The sequence below is a fragment of the Felis catus genome, chromosome B3 (assembly GCF_018350175.1).
Source record: "Felis catus isolate Fca126 chromosome B3, F.catus_Fca126_mat1.0, whole genome shotgun sequence".
Classification (NCBI taxonomy): Eukaryota; Metazoa; Chordata; class Mammalia; order Carnivora; family Felidae; genus Felis; species Felis catus.
Window position 1 is genome coordinate 74390244 of NC_058373.1, and position 20270 is coordinate 74410513.

The following is a 20270-nucleotide window of genomic DNA, read 5'->3' on the forward strand; positions in this document are numbered from 1 at the left end:
CCCCCAGTCGAGAGTTCCCAAGCTCCGCGTAAAACTCGAGTTCCGTGCGTGCCGGGCCGACCCGGTTTTCTAAAGGGACACTACCCTTAACCGCAGGGCTCGAGTTCCTATATCCAGACCAAACCCTCCAACTACAGGATCCTTTTTCTTAATAAATTTTATTTTGATAATTGTAAAAAGAAAAATCAGGACCAAAACTAAAGGCAACTTAAAAAGTTCAAATATATACTCCTTATATAATAGAGATTTGTAATTTCCAGGCCCTCTGGGGGAAGAGGGGCCCAAAGGGCAAAGGGGAAGTAGATAATGCCATCACACAATTCAGTCAATCAGAAGAGACGTTGGTAAGAGATCAGTGGGTCTCTGGACGTGAAGAATGGGAGAAAAGATCAATAGTTTTGCCACCCAAAACTTAGTCCATCTTGAGGTTAACATAGATATAACGGATGAACTTTAGGGAAGAAAAAAAGGAGATGGTGCCTAGCATGAGGAAGAAGACATAACCAGTGAGTAAGGAGTAGCCAAAAAACTCTACTGTCTGTACTGCCCCTGACATGTTGGAGCGCCGAGCATAGTAGAAAACCGAGTAGAGGAAGATGAAGAGCCCAGTGGAGCCAACACTCAGCACAGATCGCCACCACCAGCGGTAATCCTCCCCAGACAACTGGAAGTAGGTGAGTGCAATGGAGATGCAAGCCCCCACACTCAGCAGGATGGCGAAGACAAAGAAGAGGATGCCATACAAAGTGTACTGTTCCCGACCCCATACTGTGGCAAAGATGTAGTACAGCTCCACAGAGATGGCACTGTGAAGAGAAGAGAGGATACACAGCATTAAAGGGCTGTGCACTGCCAGCACAGTGGCCAGGTCAAAATCCAGCCACCCCCCTCCATGTTACCGGGTCACTGTGGAAAGTGGGTCCACTCCACTCCCTGCCCTACAGTTCCTGGCTCCGTGGGGACTCTTTTACCCATGACTAGCTGTGCTCATTTCAAGAACAGCTTCCCTGATAGGTTGAGAGCAAGGATCCTGTCTGTTTTATTTTCTGCTCTATATTATCTGCCTGGCACTAGAGGTACTCAAAAAATTGGACAGACAATCACATGGGCTTTAAGCCCCAGCTGGTGCCTGTGGACACTAAAGTCAGAAACCAGGAAGGCAGTGAATGGAGAAATGTCTTTGGAGAGCTTTATAAGTGAGCCACCCTCATCTTTGAGTTGATTTAAGCTGAGTCCTGCTTGGATACAGGAGGAACTATTTAATGATCTCTTAATTGTGCACCTGAACCAGGGATCATCACTCTTGTTGGGTCAGGGTACTGAGAAAGGCAGTTAAAGTCGGGAACCTGAGAATGATGGCCAGAGCATAAAGGGAGGATACCTGAAAGGCAGGAAGCCTCCAACCGTCATGTGGATGAGCGTAGACTTGTACCAGGGCTGGGGCGGGATTTCCCGGGCGATGTTCTTGGTGCGACAAGGTGCATCAAAGGAGCTAGCGTTGTTCTTCCCGAAGATGCCTCCAATGACAGTAAGGGGGAAGCCCACCAGCAGCCAAACCGTCAGAAGCAGCAGGATGGTGGTGGCTGGCAGAGCCTGTGTCGAACCATTAGCCCAGTGCACTGAGTTCACCACACTCCACGTCAGGAAGAAAGGCACTGCAGGGATGGGCCCCCAGAAGGAGGGTCAGCTGTAGGAACATCCCTGGGGCCACCCACTCTGACTAGACCTAACAGGGAGAGAGGTGAAGCATCCTGCTCCCAGGCTGACCTCCCCTTTTCACATCCCATAGTTCTCAGTTCCTTATCTTACCAACATCCCTTCCCCCATCCATTATCATTAAGGGTCAAGGCAGCTGTTACATAATGATCAAAGAGAAACACAATCCACCTGCCTCCCAGGGCTTGTTCTGCTGTAGCATTGGTGATTCCTAGCATGACCCATTCCTTTGGCTTAAGGCCCTATTTTCAGAAAATCCTCTTCAAACATAAATGTGACGGAGTATAAATCAGACACTCAAGATTGGGAACACGAAAGGTTCAAAATGCATACTACTACTGCTGCCTTTGAAAGGACAAGCTGGCTTGTAAGGCTAGAGTGGGGTAGCCGCCTGCAAATAAAAAAAAACAAACTTATTTTGGCGGGGACACCTGGGTGACTCAGTCAGTTAAGCGTCCGACTTTGGCTCAGGTCATGATCTCATGCTTTGTGGGTTCAAGCCCCATATTAGGCTCTCTACTCAGTGCAAAGCCCACTTCAGATCCTCTGTCCTCCTCTCTCTACCCCTCCCCCACTGATGCGTGCACATGTTCTCTCTCAAAAATAAACGTTAAAAAAAATTTTTTTTTTTTTAAGTAGGCTCTAAGCCCAGCGCAGAGCCCAATGTGGGGCTTGAACTCACAACCCTGAGATCATGACCTGAACCAAGATCAAGAGGGGGACACCTAACCGACTGAGCCATCCAGGTGCCCCCCAAAAAACTTTTAAAAAGGGACTATCAAGAAATATGTTCAAGAAAGAGTGTTATTTCACTCTTAACATAATGGTTAAGAATACAGGCTCTAGAGTCAGACTGCCTGCATCTAAAACCTGGTTTGCTTCCTCTTAGGAGTGTAATTTCAGGCAAATTGCTTAACCAGCCTTCAATTTCCTCATCTGTAAAAATGGGGACAATATTAACTCCCGCATAGGGCTATTGTGGAGATTAAATCGATGAAGGCATGCAGAGTGCTTACCATGCTGCCTAGAATATTTTAAGGACTTAATTTTTAAACTATGCAAAAGAAATGCAGTCTTGTCTTTTGAATGGTTTTCTTGTTTCTTTTGCCCATTTTCATTCCCTTAAGGCCTTAGCTCTAACTCTATCCCAGGTTCCATGATGTGTTGTAAGTTCCTAAACCCTCAGTCGCCAGGCCAGCCCACCAGGGAAAGGGCAGTCCTCACCAGAGAAGAGGCTGGTGGTGAGAATGATGTTCCACACCCAACGCTCGCCTCCAATTTGCCGGTAGAAGTGGCTGGACACGTAGCCAGAGATGCAGCAGGTCAGGGCATACAACAAGATGGCTGCCGAGTTAATGGCCCCATGACGGTGCACATTGAACATGCCCAGCAGTGCCATGACAATAATGCCTGTAGGGTAGTAGTGGAAAGCCTGTGTCAGGTCTCCCCTGTCCCTTTTCTGACAACTTCAGAGGAATCATCCCCCTTTCTCCCAGACCCAAGGAAAACAATATCCCCTAATTCTGTTGTTCAGCAAACCTACAACTGAATATACACATGCTTGTTAAAGCCACCCACCCCTTAGGTTTGCCTCTCACCTTGGAAAGAAGAGAAGATCTGCAGATCTTTCCAGAACAAACCACCAACTTAGTTCTACCCCTTGAGAGAAATCCCTGATTAATTTTTATCACCTCACCAGTGCCAAGGGCCAGGAACTGGGCACCCACACCAAGCACAGCACAGAGCAGACCACGGTATGGAGGGAAGCGGAAGACATCTGTATGGATAATTTTCCAGCCATTGTCACCTTGATCAAAGTCATCACCAGAACCTGCAGAGGTAGTCTCCTCATCCAAGTTGTATCGAGCCAGGTCGTTTCGAAGCACACGCATGAGAATGACAGCCACAAAACCCACCAGTAAAAACACAAGCACCATGGAATTGATGATGGACAACCAATGGATTTCCAGTGTTCGGGGAAAGAAACCACTGTCATCGCCACGGCGCCTGTCACTCCGACGTTCCACTGAAGTCTCAGACCAGCGCACGCTGTAGGTGTGGGTGAGGCCTAAGAACTCATCAGGTCGTAACCCATCTAAGCTGTGGGGCTTGACATCCCGCACAGAGACATTGGCAAATATAATTCGGTCTCCGTGGAATTCTAGGTGGAAGTCCAGATGGGTCCAAAGCCCTATCTTGTGGCTGTGAGGCAGGAAGCCACTCTCCTCCATGTAGCCCACAAAGCCACGGATTGGCAAATCATCCACTACAAATTCAAAGTAATACAGTTCCTCAATGGCCTGGCGCAGTTGCTCCACCTACAAAGAGCAAGTCAGGAGTCAGATACGGCCTCCCCAGGCATAGCGTTAGAGCAAGGTTCCACAGCCTGGACACTTCTGACATTCTGGGCTGGATAATTTTTATTGTGGGGAGCTGTCCTGTGCACTGTAATATGTACCATCCCTGGCTTCTTCCCACTAGGTGTCAGTAGCACCCCCCCCCAGCCCCCCTCCTGGCAGTGACAACCAAAATTATCTCTGGACATTGCCAAATATACCTTGGGAGACAAAATTGCCCCCTGCTGAGAACCACTAGGTTAGAACCTAGTATGCTGGGATTCTCCAAAACGAGCAATGTGACTTGACAGGGTTAAGGTGTAGAAAAAGGAGAAAGGCAAGGTGTCAGAAGGTCTGGAGTAGACTAAAGAAAAGTGCCCTAAGATAGGATTTGCTAAAGAAAAAAAAGCATCACAGGAAAGAGTAGAGTGTAAAGGAGCCAGTTAAGAAAGCCAAGAGGTTAAGTATGGAAGGAAACAACTATATAGGAGTGATAGTTGGGACCTTGTTACCAACAGAGCAGCCTGGAGTCCGGAGCCCTGGGCTCTAATACCACCTCTGCAATTCAGTATCCATGTGGTCTTGGAAAGTCACTTTTGAGCAAGTACGTTTCTTCCTCAACTGAATGCAAATAATACCACCTGTCCTGACTACCTGGTGGGATTGTAGTTAGAGTTAAGTCAGATCATTTCCATAAAGGTGCTATAAGACCATAAATTGTAAGACACCGTTTAGTCCCTGGGAGGGAGGGCTGACTTCTAGCCAATGTGGAGAGGCTGACCTGTGCAGAACTGAGCTGCATGTGGCACAGGATTCTCTTCTCCACATTCTCCCGAAAACGTATCTCGTACAAAGACTCAGCCATTCGGTCCCCATCCAACACTTCACCCAGGCTAAGGCTTTTGTGTCGTATCTTCTCAGGGCAGCAGACCGGAAGCTGATAGTAGTGGTAAGTCTCCTGAGGGTTGTGGTAGGGTCCCACTTTGTTGACATATAGAATGACGGGGTCACCGGCCTTGTAGTGTGTCACACCTTCCACCCCAGGCTCATGGCCTGTGCCCAGCAGCAGCATCAGAAGTGACAACCACTGGTAGCTCCAACTCCGCGGGTGCCCTAGGACTGTCATCCTTAAGGCAGCAGTACCTGTTTGGGGGAGTCCTGCAGTTATGGAAACCAATTCCTGACGCCCCAGGTCAAGTCGTTCGAACCGCTCCAATTCCTCCCCTTGGGTTCTCCAACCCTCCTTCGGGAGGCCGCCTCCCGACCCCCAGACAACACTGTCACACTGTCCTCCTTTGCTCTCCTGTTCTCTCAGTCTGGGGCCCCCCTCCCGCAGCCCGCCTGCCCGGGACCTCCCCGCGCCCCAGCCCGTTTCCATGGCAACGCCACGCGGCCTCGCACCTCAGGCACCTTCCCGCGGCCCCCGCGGGGTCCTCACCGCACGGGAAGGGCTGGCCGAGGCGGCGCCCGCGGCCTCTGCGGCCCCGTAGCTGCCCTTGGGTTCCTGCCGGGGTCTCCCCCCCTGAGCGGCGCGCTAGCGGCGGCCCGGGAAGGACCTGACGACCGACCTCCACGGGGTTGGCCGCCGCGGTGCCTGATTGCAGCGGCTGTTGCCACACCATACGGTAGACCGCACTGAGTTCAGTTAAGTGTTCGCCGACTAGCTTTCTCCAGTCGGGAGCCCGGCCCAGCTCTGGAGAGCCCGCAAGGCCCGGCTAGCCCGTCCCCCGGCGGTGGGCCCTCCCGGCGATCTGGAGAGCAGCCCGAGACACGTCAGTCTTACCACTTCCGCCTCACCCGCGGGGACCTCAGCCGGGCGGAAAGCTCCTTTTCTGGAGCCTAGTGGGGACCACGCCCCCGATGCTGCGGCCGGTGCGCTCCTCCGCCGACGGTCTTTCGGGCAGGGACTGAGGCTGAGGCCTGGCTGCGGGGACGCGGACGCCACTTTGGGGTAAGAGTCGCTGCCGGGCCTCTCGCCCGTCCCAGGGAAGACTTGGGGGCACCTGCCGGCAGAGGCCGGAGAGCCGTGCCCGCCGCACGCGCCCAGTAACTGTCCAGGAAAAGGAGCCCGGTTGGTAGACGCCCAGGAGCATTTGCCGGCTGAACCGGTGGGTCTCGCCACCGAATGCAGAGGGCGAGCTCAGAGAGGCGGTTGATGGCCCCCAACCCGGGCGAAGGTGAGACTTTGGGCGTCGCTGTGCTGGGACATCGAGGGCACAGTACGTGCACGTGTCCTGGAATCTGCATCTCATCTCACTGCTCCTCTTCCAACCCGTCACGAGTGGCCTCCCGCCAAAAAATAAATACATAAGTAAAAATGTCTTCCGGAGGCTGTGCTGGAAGCCTCCCGGCCAAATAATGACAGTCCCATGTTCGAAGACAGGCAAGCCTGAGGCAGGTCTGGTGCAGAGACACGCAAAGAGACAGGGTGTCAGCCCTTTTATCGGGTGAGTTGGGCAGCCTGGCAGGGTTATTGTTAACCTGCAGGCAAAGAATCTTGGTATATGTTCGACTCTTTCGGTGTTCTTGTTATTTACGTGTGTGTGTGTGTGTGTGTGTGTGTGTGTGTGTGTGTGTGTGTACGCGCGCGCGCATGCGTTTGGGCTTCTCAATTTTATATTGCAGATTACTCTGGAAAAGTTTACCCTTGCCTGTCTTGGCTATTTTAAGGGTATCTGCCATTGGGAGAGTTTTGAAGCTCAGACCCAGGGGCAGTGACTTCCGTTTGGCCACTTGGGGGCAACATGTAAGGATGCAGATTTAAGGTTCCCTTTCCCTGGGTAAAGAAGTAGTGCCTCACCTCCCTGTAGGAGGAGGTGAGGTTCCAGGAAGTAGGGGATTGAGTTTTTTAGATAATCAGTGGATTTTGTAATTAGAAAAGTAATTTAGAGAAGCCAGAAACCTGCGACTCTCTCACTCCCCTGTCCCCAGGGGACATCCTCTTCAGATCAGTGCCACCAAGCCCCCCTGCTTATTTCCTGAATATTTTCCAATACTTGCCCTCGTTGCAGCTGCCTTGGTTCAGGTCCCACCCTCTCTCACCTAAATTACCATGATAGCCACCTTGCTAGTGTCCTGGTCACCTCCCAACTTGGATCCATTTTCCATACTGCTGCTATAAAGATTTTTTTAAAAATATGTGTCCTATTTCCAGCAACAGTGGTTCTGAAATCTTGGTGCTCATCAGATTGAACCAAAAGCTTATTTAAAACATAGAGACCTGGGTCCCACCAAATCAGGATCTTAGAGGAGGGGGTGACTGGTCATTATTTTTTAACAGGCTTTGATTTTGACTAAAATTTGACCATGAGTACATAGGATAAATTCTTAAAAGCTTGGCATATGAGACCTGTCAGACCTGGATCTTTACTTCTCCAGGTACATTACCCTTTTGGAACCCTGTCCTGTGTTCAAACTGGAATCTTGAATGTCGTGTTCTCTCAAGTCTACAAGCTTATGTAGCTCCTTTTGCCTAGACTGCCCAGTCTACCATTCCCTACTTACCTGCCTGGAGACTTCTAACAGTGCAAATGCTTCCCCTATAAAGCCTGCTTTTACATCTTCCAGTCTTTGATTATAGCACTTTACCTCACTGGACTGTTATTTTACTTCTGTGTCTGTCTTCCTTGTTAATTGCTAACTACTCACAGGAAGACTAAGTTATACATCTTGATATCCTTGGCAGTGCTTTTGTATAAAGTCGGCAGCTTAATACATGTTTTTCAAATGAACTGGTTTACCCCCTGCACAATGATAACACAGCTGCCACCAGGCTGCCCATCCAAGGGCCAGCAAACCATCCAGAGGGTGGGGCTGTGTGGCTCTCCTTACCATGGTGTGCCCTGGACAACTCATCTTGGTAGATCGAGGATGTAGATTAGGCTTCCAACAAACTTTGGAACCATCCTGCCAGCAGGATCAGCAGGCTGTCAGTAAATAGGAATTTACCAGTAGTCTATGGCATAATCTTTTGTTGGGAGTTGTTTTGCTTTGGAAGATAGAAATGTGATTCTTCCCTGAGTGTCACTCCCCACCCCCACCCCCCCATCCCCCCCCCACAGTCTTAAATCCAGGTTAACCCTTCAATGACCACAATCTCTGTCATTCCCTGCAACCTGCTTTTTTCTAGCTTGTCTTCCTTACCCATGCAGCTTAGATTTGGCATTCCATCATTTCAGCCACATTCTTGACTGTGTTCTTGATGCCTCTCTTCCATTATTGTTTCATTCCAGCTGCCAAGTGAAACCTTAATCTTGGGTTCATATTCAAGAACTGTCAGTATTCAAGCACCTATACCCAAGATGAATCTTAACATTGTGTTAAAATCGTGTGTCTATAAATTGTGTTTTTAACCTCAGTTGGACCCCCAGTGCTGCTCAGTGATCCTGTTCATTTTCCAGATCAGCTCTCTTATTCTGCACAACCCATTCTTCTCAAACCTCTGACTTCATCTCCCTCTTCTTGCCAGTTGACCTCCCTGACAGCCTAGTGGGAGATGCAAGCAGAAAAAAAAACACAGTTACAGGCACTGTGACAGAGAAAGTATTGGGGCTCTGGGAGCACCCAGGAGGGAGGAACATCCAATTTGCTCTTGAGCAGTTGGTAAAGGTGTCCTTAAAACAGCTTATGAGCTAAGTCCTGAAGGGAGAGTAGGGGTTTGCCAGACAGAGAAAGCAATGAAAGAAAAGTAATTCTGTTTGACTGTAGCATTGCATGTAGGTTAAAAGATAAAATTGGAGAAGTAAGCAGGGTCAGATATATAAATATATAAATATAAATATAAATATAAATATAAATATAAATATATATATATATATATATATATATATATATATATATATAAATTTGGACTTGATCCTGAGGAGAATGGGGAGACACTGAATTGTTTTAAGTGGGCATAAAATCAGATTTACACCTTGGAGTTGAGGGTGAAGACTGGAGGGGAGCAGAAAGCTTGCCAGAGCGATCAGTTGAGAACTGAAAGAGGCTTCAGCTAAGGCAGTGACAGCTGCTCCGGGGAGCCTGAAACATACTGTTAAAAATACTTAGGAGGTAGAAGAGACAGAATTTGGTGACAGATTGGATGTAGGGGCTGAGGTAGAGGGAAGGGTCCAGGTGACATTTGGGTGTGTGAACTGAAAACAACTAGTATAGAACTTACAGAAAGAGGAAACCTAGGGCAAGAACATACAGACTTCAGTTTTGGACATGGCACGTTGAAGATACAAACATGTCCATGTGAATCCAGCAAGCAGTTGGATGCTGGATCTGGAACTCCAGAGACATCTGAGATAGACAAGATTAGGAGCAGTCAGAATGGATGTAATAAATAAGGTGTTGGGAATGGGGGAGATCCTAAAGGATGAGGACATAAGACCTATGGTAGAAACTTTGCGGTATGATTAAGGGACAGACAGAGAAGATAAGGCTCCAGTGAAGTGTGAGGAGTGGCCAGAGGGATAGGAGGAATCCTACAGAATTTAAGGTCATGGAAAGCAAGATAAGAATGCATTTCAAGGTTCAGAGGTGGAATCAGGTGGAATCTATTCCACCCTTTCAATCCGAGTGATCCTTGTAATCTTGCAACCATCTTTACTGGTGTAAAGCTATGGAAGTGATGCTTTGTGGTTTTGGAGCCTAGGTTTCAATTGATCATACAATTTCTGATTTTTTTTTTTCTCTTGAAATTCAGTGCTACTGTGTGAAGGAACTCTGGCTAGTCTGCTGGATAGTGAGACCATATGCAGCAGAAACAAACGATCCCAGCAAAGATGAGACCGCTGGAAGAACCACCCAACTGAGCCCAGCTCAACTTGCAAAAAAAAAAAAAAAGGTGGTTGTTTTAAGCCAGAAAAACATTTTAAGGTTAAGATTCCTTAGAATATGTTTCTACAACACCTTATAATGCTCTGTAATATTCTCACACGTGGGTTTCTCATGCTGGATAATAAAACTCTAGGAGCCTAGGGTCTCTATTGGTCTTCTTATTTTATCCCAGTACTCAGCCTGGTACATAGTGGGTGCTCAATAAACATGAATGGTTGAAGGGATTAGATCTATGGTGGGGGCAGGCAGGGTGGGGGGAGTCTCACCAAATTGCAGAAGTTGCCTCTAGGAATATGTTCCAAAGTGCACTTCATTCTCAAGTCTTATGGCCAGTGGTGGAAAGAAGGTGAATTGTGATGTATGTGGAACATGGGACCTTGAGGAGTTCCGTAACCAGGAGGAGAAAGAAGTAACAACAGCTAGTGGAGACAAAAAGAACTGCTTCTCCCTTCTTCCCCCTCCACGTTTCTAGTGAGAGTTGAGCCCAGCATCCCAGACTTGTGTGACTATATAGGCAAGCTTTCAAAGACTAACTTTACTTTGGTACCCTAGCCCTCATGGCTTTCTGAGCAGATAATAGGCTTTTTCCCTGCTCTCAGAAAGCCCAACACCATGCGGAAGGGAGACACCCTGGAGGTAGCACCACCCACCTCAGCCTACCGCTCTGTCATGGAGGAGTATGGTTACGAGGTGGGCAAGGTCATTGGCAATGGCTCCTATGGGACGGTTTATGAGGCTTACTACACAAAGCAGAAGATCATGGTGGCTGTCAAGATCATCTCAAAGAAGAAGGCCTCTGAGGACTACCTTAACAAGTTCCTGCCCCGTGAGATACAGGTTGGAAAGGGGGCTAGAAGAGGGAACTGGTACCAAGCTCATTAAGACTTCTGGGCATGGTCTGGAGGGGATAGAGCCAGAACCCCACCCCCAACCCCAAATCAGTGAATGTCTTACTATGCAGCAGGAAGATGACTTGATACAAATTCAACCTCTTTCCACCCACCCACTCACCTCCAGCCTCACAAAGTAAAAGTACAAAGCATAGGGTCTGCCCACAAACCACCAGCCCTCTGGGGTTTAATCCTGCTGCAAAGTTCTAAGTAGGTTAGCAGCAGGACAGTAGGAGGGCTGGGAGCACAGCCAGGGTTCTCCCTTCCCAGGTTTGATGGGTCCCTCTTCCGGGGCCAGGTAATGAAGGTCCTGCGGCACAAGTACCTCATCAACTTCTATCAGGCCATCGAAACCACATCCCGAGTATACATCATTCTGGAGCTGGCTCAGGGTGGTGACGTCCTTGAATGGATCCAGCACTATGGGGCTTGCTCTGAGCCCCATGCTGGCAAGTGGTTCTCCCAGATGACCCTGGGCATCGCCTACCTGCACAGCAAGGGCATCGTGCACCGGTGAGGGCGCTGCCACCCAGGCTGGGGCCTTTGGGCTCTCAAGGGGGTTTTATGCATATTTTCCATTTTCTGCCCTCTTTTTCCCTCCCTTGGCCTTCCTCAGTTATCTAGGCCCATCCATCCCCTCTATTTTAATTGTCTGGTCAAGAACATTTATGTAGTACCCACCGTGAACACAGCACTCTGTGAACTACAATGATGAGCCCTCGCTGGTCCCCAGGTACCATCCTCTCTCACCTTTGGGCTCTGTTCATTAACTCCATGGTTCCGTCCTCTCAACCTTGTGTCCTCATAACGGCACCTGTCTCCCACTTTGCCTTTTCTATCTCTAGCCTCTGACCCCTGGCCCTTCAGCTCCTGGTCTAATACTAAGCCCTCTCCCCAGCCTGACCCCCAGCCTTTCTGCTGCTGGTAGGGACTTAAAGTTGGAGAACCTGTTGCTGGACAAGTGGGAGAACGTGAAGATATCGGACTTTGGCTTCGCCAAGATGGTGCCTTCTAACCAGACTGTGCGTGGTAGCTCTTCTTACCGCCATATGAACTGCTTTACCCACCTCAGCCGGACCTACTGTGGCAGCTTTGCTTATGCCTGCCCGGAGATCTTGCTGGGCTTGCCCTACAACCCTTTCCTGTCTGACACCTGGAGCATGGGCGTCATCCTCTACACTCTAGTGGTGGCCCGGCTGCCCTTTGATGACACCAATCTCTTAAAGCTGCTGAAAGAGACTCAAAAGGAGGTCACTTTTCCACCTAACTACTCCATCTCCCAGGAGTGCAAGGTGCTGGCTCCCCCAGGAGGGCTGAGGCCTCAGGGATGACCCACAGGGAGGGAATACCTAATGTAGGCCTCCCCACCCTGGGGGAGGCTCTTCCCCACCATCACTGTCTCACACTGTAGCCCCTGCCCCAGAGTAGTTGGTGGGGAGGGAGCTTAAAGGGCCATTCCTGGGCTCCACACCTTAGATGTGAGTGATGAGCTGGTTTCAGCAGGATAAGGCAAGGATTTCCCCCCAAGGAACCCTTCCTTCCCTTCTGCTCCAGGGAGTTACATGCCAGGCTCATCAGGATAAAATCAGGGCCACACCCCCTTTTACCAGAGTGGTGTGATGGGCTATCCTGCTTCTCTCTCAGGTCCAACTGCTCATTGCCTGTGTGGCACAATGGGAGGCAAGCTCAGCCAAGACCTCTCTCTCCCCTGCCCTAGAACCTGGTCTTCCAGACGCTATGCCAAGCCACCAAGCGTGCCACCATCCTGGACATCATCAAGGATCCTTGGGTGCTCAAGTTCCAGCCTGAGCAACCCACCCATGAGATCAGGCTGCTTGAGGCCATGTGCCAACCCCCCAGCACCACTAATCGGCACCAGTCCTTGGAAATCAATACCTAAAAGTGGTTAAGGGAGGGAGTTGAGAGAGGAGCAAAGCAGGAGGGTCTGGGGCTAACGATCTTTTCTACCAAAAATAAATCTATACCTGATTTAGTTTCATCAGCTGGAGTCAAAGACACTCTTTCCTCAAGGGAACTAGCAGGGAACACTACTGAGTCCAAGAGGTGGATTTCTAACCAGTCTGTAACTGGTCATCTTGACACCTATTAAAGTCAACACTGTAATTCAGTATATAGCTCACATGTGGCTCAGGGGGAGAGGGTGCTCAGATGAACATCCCTTTCGGGAAGTTTCATTATTCTAAGTAAATGCTTATTATTACACATCTCTGTGCATTCTAAATGTTCAAGCAGTGGGGCAGAGGCCCTGGTTGCTGTTTGGCCATGGCTCTCCCTGTTTATAACCAAAGGGATGGCATTATTTTCTCTCTTAGAAATGGGTATCAGGGTGTGTGAAATGCCTGGTTTCTTCTCCTTCCTTCAAATGCCACCTTAACCACGACTGAAACGATCCAAGTGAATCATGCACACTATTGCTCTTAGAAACAGAAATGACAGTTCAAACCAAGCCTGTTGGCTATGGGTTCTGAATAATGGAAAGCTCCTTGCTCCTTTATCCCTGTATTCTCCCTCCCTGCCCTTGAAAATGGGCTTTGCAAAGGGAAAATGAGTAGTAAGTCATGGGGCTGTCTTAGCAGAGGCATGACTGGGGGAAAGCAATGAGAGAAGACTCAGAGACAGCTCCACATGGTCCCAAGATAAATAATAGGTGGCAGTTTAACCTTAACCTCAGCACCAGGCAACTCTAGGGCAAACCAATGTGAAAGATGAAACAGTACATGCCTGGAACACAGTAGGTCAAGATATTGTCAGTGCCCACTTTCTCTATGTTCCAATGCCCCTTCTTACTCCCACTATGATTCATCGCTTGAAACAAAGCTCCAAAGACCAGGGAAGAGTTTCAGGTGTAGATGAGGCAGTATAAACACTAGGGTTCCATCTGCCTGATTTTATTGGGAACAAGGGCACTGTAACTGTTATCAAAGAGAAGGAAGCCAAGGGGCTCCTCTTGCACCAACATTCTCTTTCAGAGTTGAGCCAGGGAGGGGAGGGCAACAACCCTTTTTCAGGCAGGGTCACTATCACCCTCAGCAGGACCCCCCCAAAAGGCTACGTTCCTTTGCTTAGCACTTGGCACTTAAGGAAAAGAGACCAATGAAGTCAGCGCCAGGAAAACAAGCCCAGACACATCAGGACACCCACTCGGCCAACTGCTTTAGTGCTTCTTCATCTTCATCCGCTTTGGGAGCTTGGGGGACAAGGATACCCGGAGAAAGAAAGAAGTATTAGGGCTTTGGCAACGTCAATAATCCCCTGCTGTGACACTGAGAGTCTGCTGAAACATCTCTCCCTCAGCAAAGAACGTAAAGGTGTGGTCCTTCTCGCTGGGCTGCTGCAAATTCCTAGAGCAGCTCTGTACAAATTGGGAAGATGTGCTTCTTTCTCCCAGCACTTGCAGCCCCACACCAGGGTACACAGCTTGCTGAGTGAGGCAGAGGCTGGACTTAGTCTTCATTCCCCCTCAGCCAGGTACCCTTATGCAGTCAACAACCTGTGCAACTGTAGTAGCAGCCCTCTCTGCCTGGCTCCTTTGAGGCAGGATGTAAGAAGAATATAATCTTTCCCCATATCTATCCCACCCTCTCAAGTCCTTGAGACAAGAGAATAACCCTGAGTACCTGGCTCTTCAGGTAGATGTGTGGAAGGTACACCAGGCAGTTTGATGGGGGGTTCTTCCTCCTTGTCGCCTACATGTAACAACTCCCGGGCCAATTCCTCCTGCTCCAGCTTCTCTAGCTCCTCCAACAGTTCATCCTGGACATGGGACAAGAAGACTGTTAAAAATGAAGAAAGGAAATGTCTACTTCCAAAAACATACCATTTTTGAATCCCCCCTCCCAAATTTGCCCCACGATTCTCTTGGGCATTCCTTCCGGCTAGTGTCATGCTTTCTCCATAATTCCCTGACCCCTTGCTCCACTCACCTCATCCATATCAAAGCCCACAGGCCGAGAAATGGCATCTGAGATCTGCTGGGCCACCTCCTGTTGTTCTGTAATGTCGGCCATCAGTTCATCCACCTTGTCAATGTCCCTGAGAACAAGATACATAGCTATGAAATCAGGCAACAACGCTCCTGACTTTCCCATCTTGCATGGATGAAAACCCTCCTGTCTGTGGCCTCAGACTGATAAATCCATGGCTATCAGAAGAGATCCCTGGGAAATTATGTGGAAGCAAGTCTGGGCTGAGAATTGGCAAGAAGCCACTTTGGGGAGAATAGGCTGTACTCCTCTTCCTGAAGGATCTTTAAAAATTAGGAAAATCCCTCCTTCTCTCTCTGCTCTTCTCCAACTCACACTCTTTCTTTCTCTCAAAAATAAATAAACATTAAAAAAAAATTAAAAAAAAAAAAAAAAAGGAGCACCTGGATGGCTCAGTCAGTTGAATGTCTGACTTCGGCTCAGGTCATGATCTTACTGCTTTTGAGTTTGAGCCCTGCGTCGGGCTCTGTGCTGACAGCTCAGAGCCTGGAGCCTGCTTCCGATTCTGTGTCTCCTTCTCTCTCTGCCCCTCTCCCACTCACACTGTTTCTTTCTCTCAAAAATAAATAAACATTTAAAAAAACTTGTTTTTAATTAGGAAAATCCTCTTTCCTCCCTAGAATGCTTCAGCCAGCAAAGAGATCTTCCAAGAAGCAAGGAGACTGACAGAGGTCTAGCTGTCACAGACATCTATAAATTTACATTCTGAGAGGTTTTAAGATTCAAGAGAAAATACCAAGCTACTTTCCCCAGTGCCTGGGCCCCCTGCTTCCCTCCCCCCGTACCCACATGTCCTGGTAGGCCTTCTTCATGCCTTGGGCAGCAAGCTCCATGGTCCGAAGCACTTCTGCATTGGTGGTGGCATTCTCAATGGCCTCACGCTGAAACTCCAGGGTAGATAATGTCCCATCGGTTTGTGCCAGCTGCTGTTCGAATCTTTTCTTCCTCCGCAAAGCCTGTAGGGCAGCTGACCCAGCCCACACCCTGAGCATCAGAGCCAGAAGCCCTTATGCTTCCCACCTGGGCCCGCCCAGTTGGCACCTCTCCCCCATTACCTCTCTTATTCTTGGTCCCATGCTTCTTGGCCATTTGTAGCTCCTGTTGAATCTTCTGCTCCAGAAACTCTTGTTTCTTGATCAATATCTTCTCTGTCTCCTTCAGTTTCTGTATTGCCTCTTCAGGGGTTGGCCCCTTCTCCTTCTTCCCTGGAAGTGCAATCAAGCAGGCCCATATCGTGTGGAGGAAATATATTAGCCACCAATCACCGAGAGCAGAGTGTGTGCTAGGCACCTGTCTTACTCTTAATCCCAAAATGACTCTCTATAATGAATACACTATCTTCACTTTACAAATGTGAAAAACAGGCATATATGTGTTAAATAATCATTTGTTTAAAATCACAGCTAGAGAGAATTGAGCAGGAATTGAAATGTGGCAGCATGACTTCCAAATCCAGTATTCTTTGCTATTTCAAATTGCCTTGCGGGGCGCCTGGGTGGCTCAGTCGGTTAAGCGGCCGACTTCGGCTCAGGTCATGATCTCGTGGTCCGTGAGTTCAAGTCCCGCGTCAGGCTCTGTGCTGACAGCTCAGAGCCTGGAGCCTGTTTCAGAGTCTGTGTCTCCCTCTCTCTGACCCTCCCCCATTCATGCTCTGTCTCTTTCTGTCTCAAAAATAAATGAACGTTAAAAAAAATTTTAAAAAATAAAAAAAAAATAAATAAAAACCCAAAAAACAAAAAACAAATTGCCTTTCAAGTCATTCCCAGGCTTCCCCCCCAACCCCCGCCCCCGAGAAGTTTTAGGTTCACAGCAAATCTGAGTGGAAGATACAAAGTTCCCATATACCCCCTGCTGCCACATATGCATGGCCCTCCTATGAGCACATCCCCACTGGAGTTTGGTCACTTTTTATAATCGCTGTTCCACTTGCTGTCCTAGGAGATGCCCAAGGTCCTAACTCCACACCCTCAAAATGAATGAAGTACAGGGGGTAGAGAAAAAAAAAAAATCTGATCTCCATTTTCCCCTTCATCTTCTGCACTTCTGACAGTAATTAAAATTAATAAGGCAGGCCCTTGCCTGCTTAAAATCCTTTCACACTCTCCATTGCCTGCAAGATAAAATCTAAAACTTTAATGAGACATACAAGGCCCTTCTTGACCTGGCCCTTGTTCACCTCTCCATCCACACTTCTACTTTCCTCTTCTTCAGCTGGCGTGGGTATGTGCGCGCGCGCGCACACCCACCAGCCAGAACTCCTCTTTCCCCTAAGTATTACTACCATACTCGTTCCTGCCTGTTTTGCACACAGTTACCTCCCCCCTGGAGTACCTCAATTCTCCACCTGGCATACCTTAGCCCTCTGGATCACAACCCCTCACGCCTCTTCTGTGCTCCCCCTAGTTTTTAGGAAGGAACATCTCCATCATGGAGTTCCCACACTACACTATTACCAGTTTTTGCTGGTCTCCCCCCACCAGATGGGAGTTTTAAGTAGACAGTCTTTTTTCATCACCTCGGATTCCCCCCTTGGCCAGCATAGAGGAAGCACCAGTGTTTTGGAAAGGACTAGATGATGACAGTCGGAAACTCAACTCCCCAGCCTAAACAGTGGAGACCCTCCATTCACGTTCCGGCCCGACCCCGAGCTCTTCTCCCTGGGGCGGGGGAAGGAAGACAGCCAGAGCCAGACAGCCCGACAAGGCGGGGCCTCCTGGCACGTGAGGAGGCCTGGGCCCTGGACGGGGTTTTCGCAACAGCCGGGGGCCATGGCCTTCCCCACACCCCCTTGGCCAGCACCACCAGCCCACCGGGCTCACCCGGGCTCACCCCTCCCGAAGAGTCTGCCGAGACCACTCATCTCCACCACCCTTGCCTCTCCTGCCTCCTCTCCGCGGCTTCTTGCAACTTCCGCCTGGCTCCCGGGCGGGTGCGGTCTCATCGCTCAGAGACCGGCCTGGGCCAATCCCTCCATGGGGCACCGCGGCGACATCATCAACATGAGCCAACGAGGCCACTTCTGCCACGTGACCCGAGCCACCAGCCCCCAACCCATTCGCTCCTCTTAAAGCGGCCGCTCCGTTTTTGATTCTTTAAAAAGGCCGCCCCCCCCCCCCAAAAGCACAGTATTTGTTTTCCTGAAAGGGAATGTGCAGGGCCTTACATCCCACTTCTTGGGGCCAGTGGAAGAGTTCTCCTGGCCCTTGACAGAGTTCAGGAATTGGGGCGCGGATGGTGTGAGCACAAGGGGGCCACAGTCGGGTGTGCCACAAGTTTCTTTGGCAGAGCCGGATGAAGTCTAATTCCACTCGCTCTGGTCTTGGCACCTCCGAAAAGCCAATGCCGGCTACAAAGCTAGGAAAACAAAAACCAGCCAGAAGATTTCTGTCACACACAAACATACTTTAATAATTTACAAATACACCTGAAAATGCCTTCATGATTTCCTTTCAGTTTTATGCTTCAAATGAGGCTCATCCACAGGACTGGACCTCAGGGCCCAGCTTGGGCCTTTGCAAATGTCTCCAGTCCCTGACTTAGGGTTTGAAGATTCATTCCATTCTGAACATGAATGCAGGTAACTCCTAGAAAGAAAAGAAGCCACGTTTCATCAGGCCTGTTGTTACTCTCACCTTTTTTGGGTGCACCCTAAAATTGCATGCAAGCTACCCATCCTGGGCCTATCTAACCGCTCCTAGGAACTTTCTCCTCATTCCCCAAAAGGCTAATCTCACCACTCTGTACCCAATTTGCTGACGTCTAGGATATTCCGCTTCTCGTCATCAAAGAAGATCATCTGGGAGAAGACAACTCCTGTCTTCTGCTGCAACCTGTGCAAGGCAGGGCAGGGGGTGACCACACTGGCTTCTTAGCTCCTGCAGCCTCTCTGGCCTCCCAGCTTCTACCTTATCTCTGCATACCTCTCAAAGTGGGTGACCTTGCTGCCTGGGTAGATTTCCCGATGAACAAAGTATCTGTCAAGGTCAAAGAGCTCCAGTAGCTGGTTGGCCCCTTCAATCTCCCCTGTTCTGCAAAAAGGTGTAATAATAGATGGGATCAGCAGGGCCAGGGGCTGCAAGCCAAGTTATGTTTAACCAAGGGGAAATCAACTTGCTGTTTTTCCAGGATAAGTAGGCACCCTCGGTCCTTATTCGATTCCCTAGGCTTCCCGTCTGACACAGGCGGCGCTAAGCCAGTCAAGGTTTAATAAATAAAAGGCACAGGAAAGGGTACAATTAGAAAAATATGCAAATACGTGCAAATCTGCACCGCCAAAGTTTTTGTAGCCAAGGGGTTACACGAGACGCCTCCTCATGCATGCGTCTCTCAGCATGAGACCGACAGCTTTTTTTCAGTCGCTCTCCTTACCGTGAAGCGGCCGCGACGGGTACCTCAAGGCCCTGCAACCTTTCCAGGACGTCACGCACCTCTGGATACAGTCGGACTGTCTGGCCCCGCCTATCCCGGACGGCCCCGTCGCTGGAGGGCGAAAGCGCGCTCAGCGGAGGCCGGCCCCGCCCGGACCCGGCCTCCCCGGCGCCGCCTCACCTGCCCTTGTGGAACGGGGGGTCTACGTGCGTATCCACCCAGAACGGCCAGAGCGTGTAATCTGCAGGAGGACGGAGGGAGGGCTCAGGCTCGGAGCGCGCAGGGCCCCGAGAACTGCAGCGGGGCTTTGGAAAAGGAGAGCACGCCGCAAATCTCCCCGGGCCGGTTCCTCACCCAGATCGAAAACCACCAGCTTTGGGAGCCGCGTCATGACCGGCGCTGGCAGGCTGCGCGATGCGAGGCGAGGCCTTGCGGCTGCAAACCGCCCCTCCTGCCTTAGAGAAACAGCGACTAGAGCGTCGCCGTGTGGAGCTGCGGCCGTGGGTCTGGAGGCCGCGCAAGAGCGCCTCCTGACGGCGGAGCGGGGGAAGGACTGTAGCTAAGTGCCCACGCCACCACCCACGGCACCGCAGTGGTCCATCTCTCCGAGACACCTTCTTCCCTTTCTTCTCCACCAAGCGTGGCGGGAATCGGCTAGAGACGCCAGGGAAGGGAGCCCTTTCATCCGACACCTCTCTCATGTTATCTTACCAGCTGAGACCCAAGTTATCCGTAGCTTTGTCACTCACTCTTCACTCAACCTTTCTCCGAATCCGCCTCTCTCCAGAACCCAGAGCCCTCCCCCGCATTCCAGCCATAAACATCGTAGTGTCTGTGAAGCCCTTGAGGCCTTTCTTGAATCGGGCCCAAATGGCCAGTAGGGCTACAATGGGAGAGAATTCACTCTCCTGGTTTCTACTACCTACATCAGTAGTACACCGGTAAATGTGTAACAACCAGTTTGGGGGGAGGGGCTGATTTGTATTGTTTGGCTTCTATAAATATTCCTATCATGGCCAATTTCAAGCTACAAGCACGAAACCAATTATGGGGTTGGGAAGAGATGACAATAATTAGATCTCCTGAGCTGATAAGAACTGGCTCCACACCACTTAGAGCTGACTTTCCTA

At 49.9% G+C, this 20270-nt stretch overlaps 4 protein-coding genes across 19 annotated transcripts; 1 reads left to right on the forward strand and 3 right to left on the reverse strand.

Moving 5' to 3' along the window:
- Nucleotides 1-139: 139 nt before the first annotated feature.
- TM9SF1 (transmembrane 9 superfamily member 1) lies at nucleotides 140-5758 on the reverse strand. 3 transcript variants are annotated; one of them, XM_011283157.4, is made up of 6 exons: nucleotides 5621-5758; nucleotides 4834-5195; nucleotides 3413-4034; nucleotides 2941-3126; nucleotides 1382-1655; nucleotides 140-806 (listed from the first exon to the last, which is right to left on the reverse strand). In XM_011283157.4, exons 2-6 carry the CDS (start codon nucleotides 5176-5178, stop codon nucleotides 413-415), a joined length of 1821 nt encoding a protein of 606 aa, XP_011281459.1. In that variant the 5' UTR covers nucleotides 5179-5195; nucleotides 5621-5758; the 3' UTR covers nucleotides 140-412. The 3 variants fall into 3 exon arrangements, with proteins under 3 accessions (XP_011281459.1, XP_011281458.1, XP_011281457.1); XM_011283156.4 differs by having other exon boundaries at nucleotides 5491-5623; XM_011283155.4 differs by lacking the exon at nucleotides 5621-5758 and adding an exon at nucleotides 5454-5603.
- A 93-nt stretch (nucleotides 5759-5851) lies between these two features.
- On the forward strand, nucleotides 5852-12767 carry TSSK4 (testis specific serine kinase 4). 6 transcript variants are annotated; one of them, XM_023255606.2, is made up of 5 exons: nucleotides 5852-6003; nucleotides 9745-10715; nucleotides 11067-11281; nucleotides 11667-12060; nucleotides 12486-12767. In XM_023255606.2, the coding sequence occupies exons 2-5, from the start codon at nucleotides 10491-10493 to the stop codon at nucleotides 12666-12668; spliced, it is 1017 nt and encodes a 338-aa protein (XP_023111374.1). In that variant the 5' UTR covers nucleotides 5852-6003; nucleotides 9745-10490; the 3' UTR covers nucleotides 12669-12767. The 6 variants fall into 6 exon arrangements, with proteins under 6 accessions (XP_023111374.1, XP_006932832.1, XP_003987557.1 ...); XM_006932770.5 differs by having other exon boundaries at nucleotides 5871-6499; nucleotides 12413-12767; XM_003987508.5 differs by having other exon boundaries at nucleotides 5871-6499.
- Nucleotides 12768-13626: 859 nt separating this feature from the next.
- CHMP4A (charged multivesicular body protein 4A) lies at nucleotides 13627-18173 on the reverse strand. Of its 8 annotated transcripts, none has more exons than XM_045059713.1 (7): nucleotides 17936-18078; nucleotides 17602-17740; nucleotides 15828-15977; nucleotides 15562-15739; nucleotides 14713-14821; nucleotides 14407-14542; nucleotides 13940-14210 (listed from the first exon to the last, which is right to left on the reverse strand). In XM_045059713.1, exons 2-7 carry the CDS (start codon nucleotides 17711-17713, stop codon nucleotides 14131-14133), a joined length of 765 nt encoding a protein of 254 aa, XP_044915648.1. In that variant the 5' UTR covers nucleotides 17714-17740; nucleotides 17936-18078; the 3' UTR covers nucleotides 13940-14130. The 8 variants fall into 8 exon arrangements, with proteins under 8 accessions (XP_011281461.1, XP_019688419.1, XP_044915648.1 ...); XM_045059717.1 differs by lacking the exon at nucleotides 17602-17740 and adding an exon at nucleotides 17288-17375 and having other exon boundaries at nucleotides 17936-18065; XM_045059715.1 differs by lacking the exon at nucleotides 17936-18078 and adding an exon at nucleotides 17288-17375 and having other exon boundaries at nucleotides 17602-17748.
- MDP1 (magnesium dependent phosphatase 1) lies at nucleotides 18154-20231 on the reverse strand. Of its 2 annotated transcripts, none has more exons than XM_003987512.6 (6): nucleotides 19495-20231; nucleotides 19321-19381; nucleotides 19141-19251; nucleotides 18693-18800; nucleotides 18517-18602; nucleotides 18154-18356 (listed from the first exon to the last, which is right to left on the reverse strand). In XM_003987512.6, the coding sequence occupies exons 1-6, from the start codon at nucleotides 19529-19531 to the stop codon at nucleotides 18265-18267; spliced, it is 495 nt and encodes a 164-aa protein (XP_003987561.1). In that variant the 5' UTR covers nucleotides 19532-20231; the 3' UTR covers nucleotides 18154-18264. The 2 variants fall into 2 exon arrangements, with proteins under 2 accessions (XP_003987561.1, XP_019688422.2); XM_019832863.3 differs by having other exon boundaries at nucleotides 18507-18602.
- Between the last annotated feature and the right edge of the window lie 39 nt (nucleotides 20232-20270).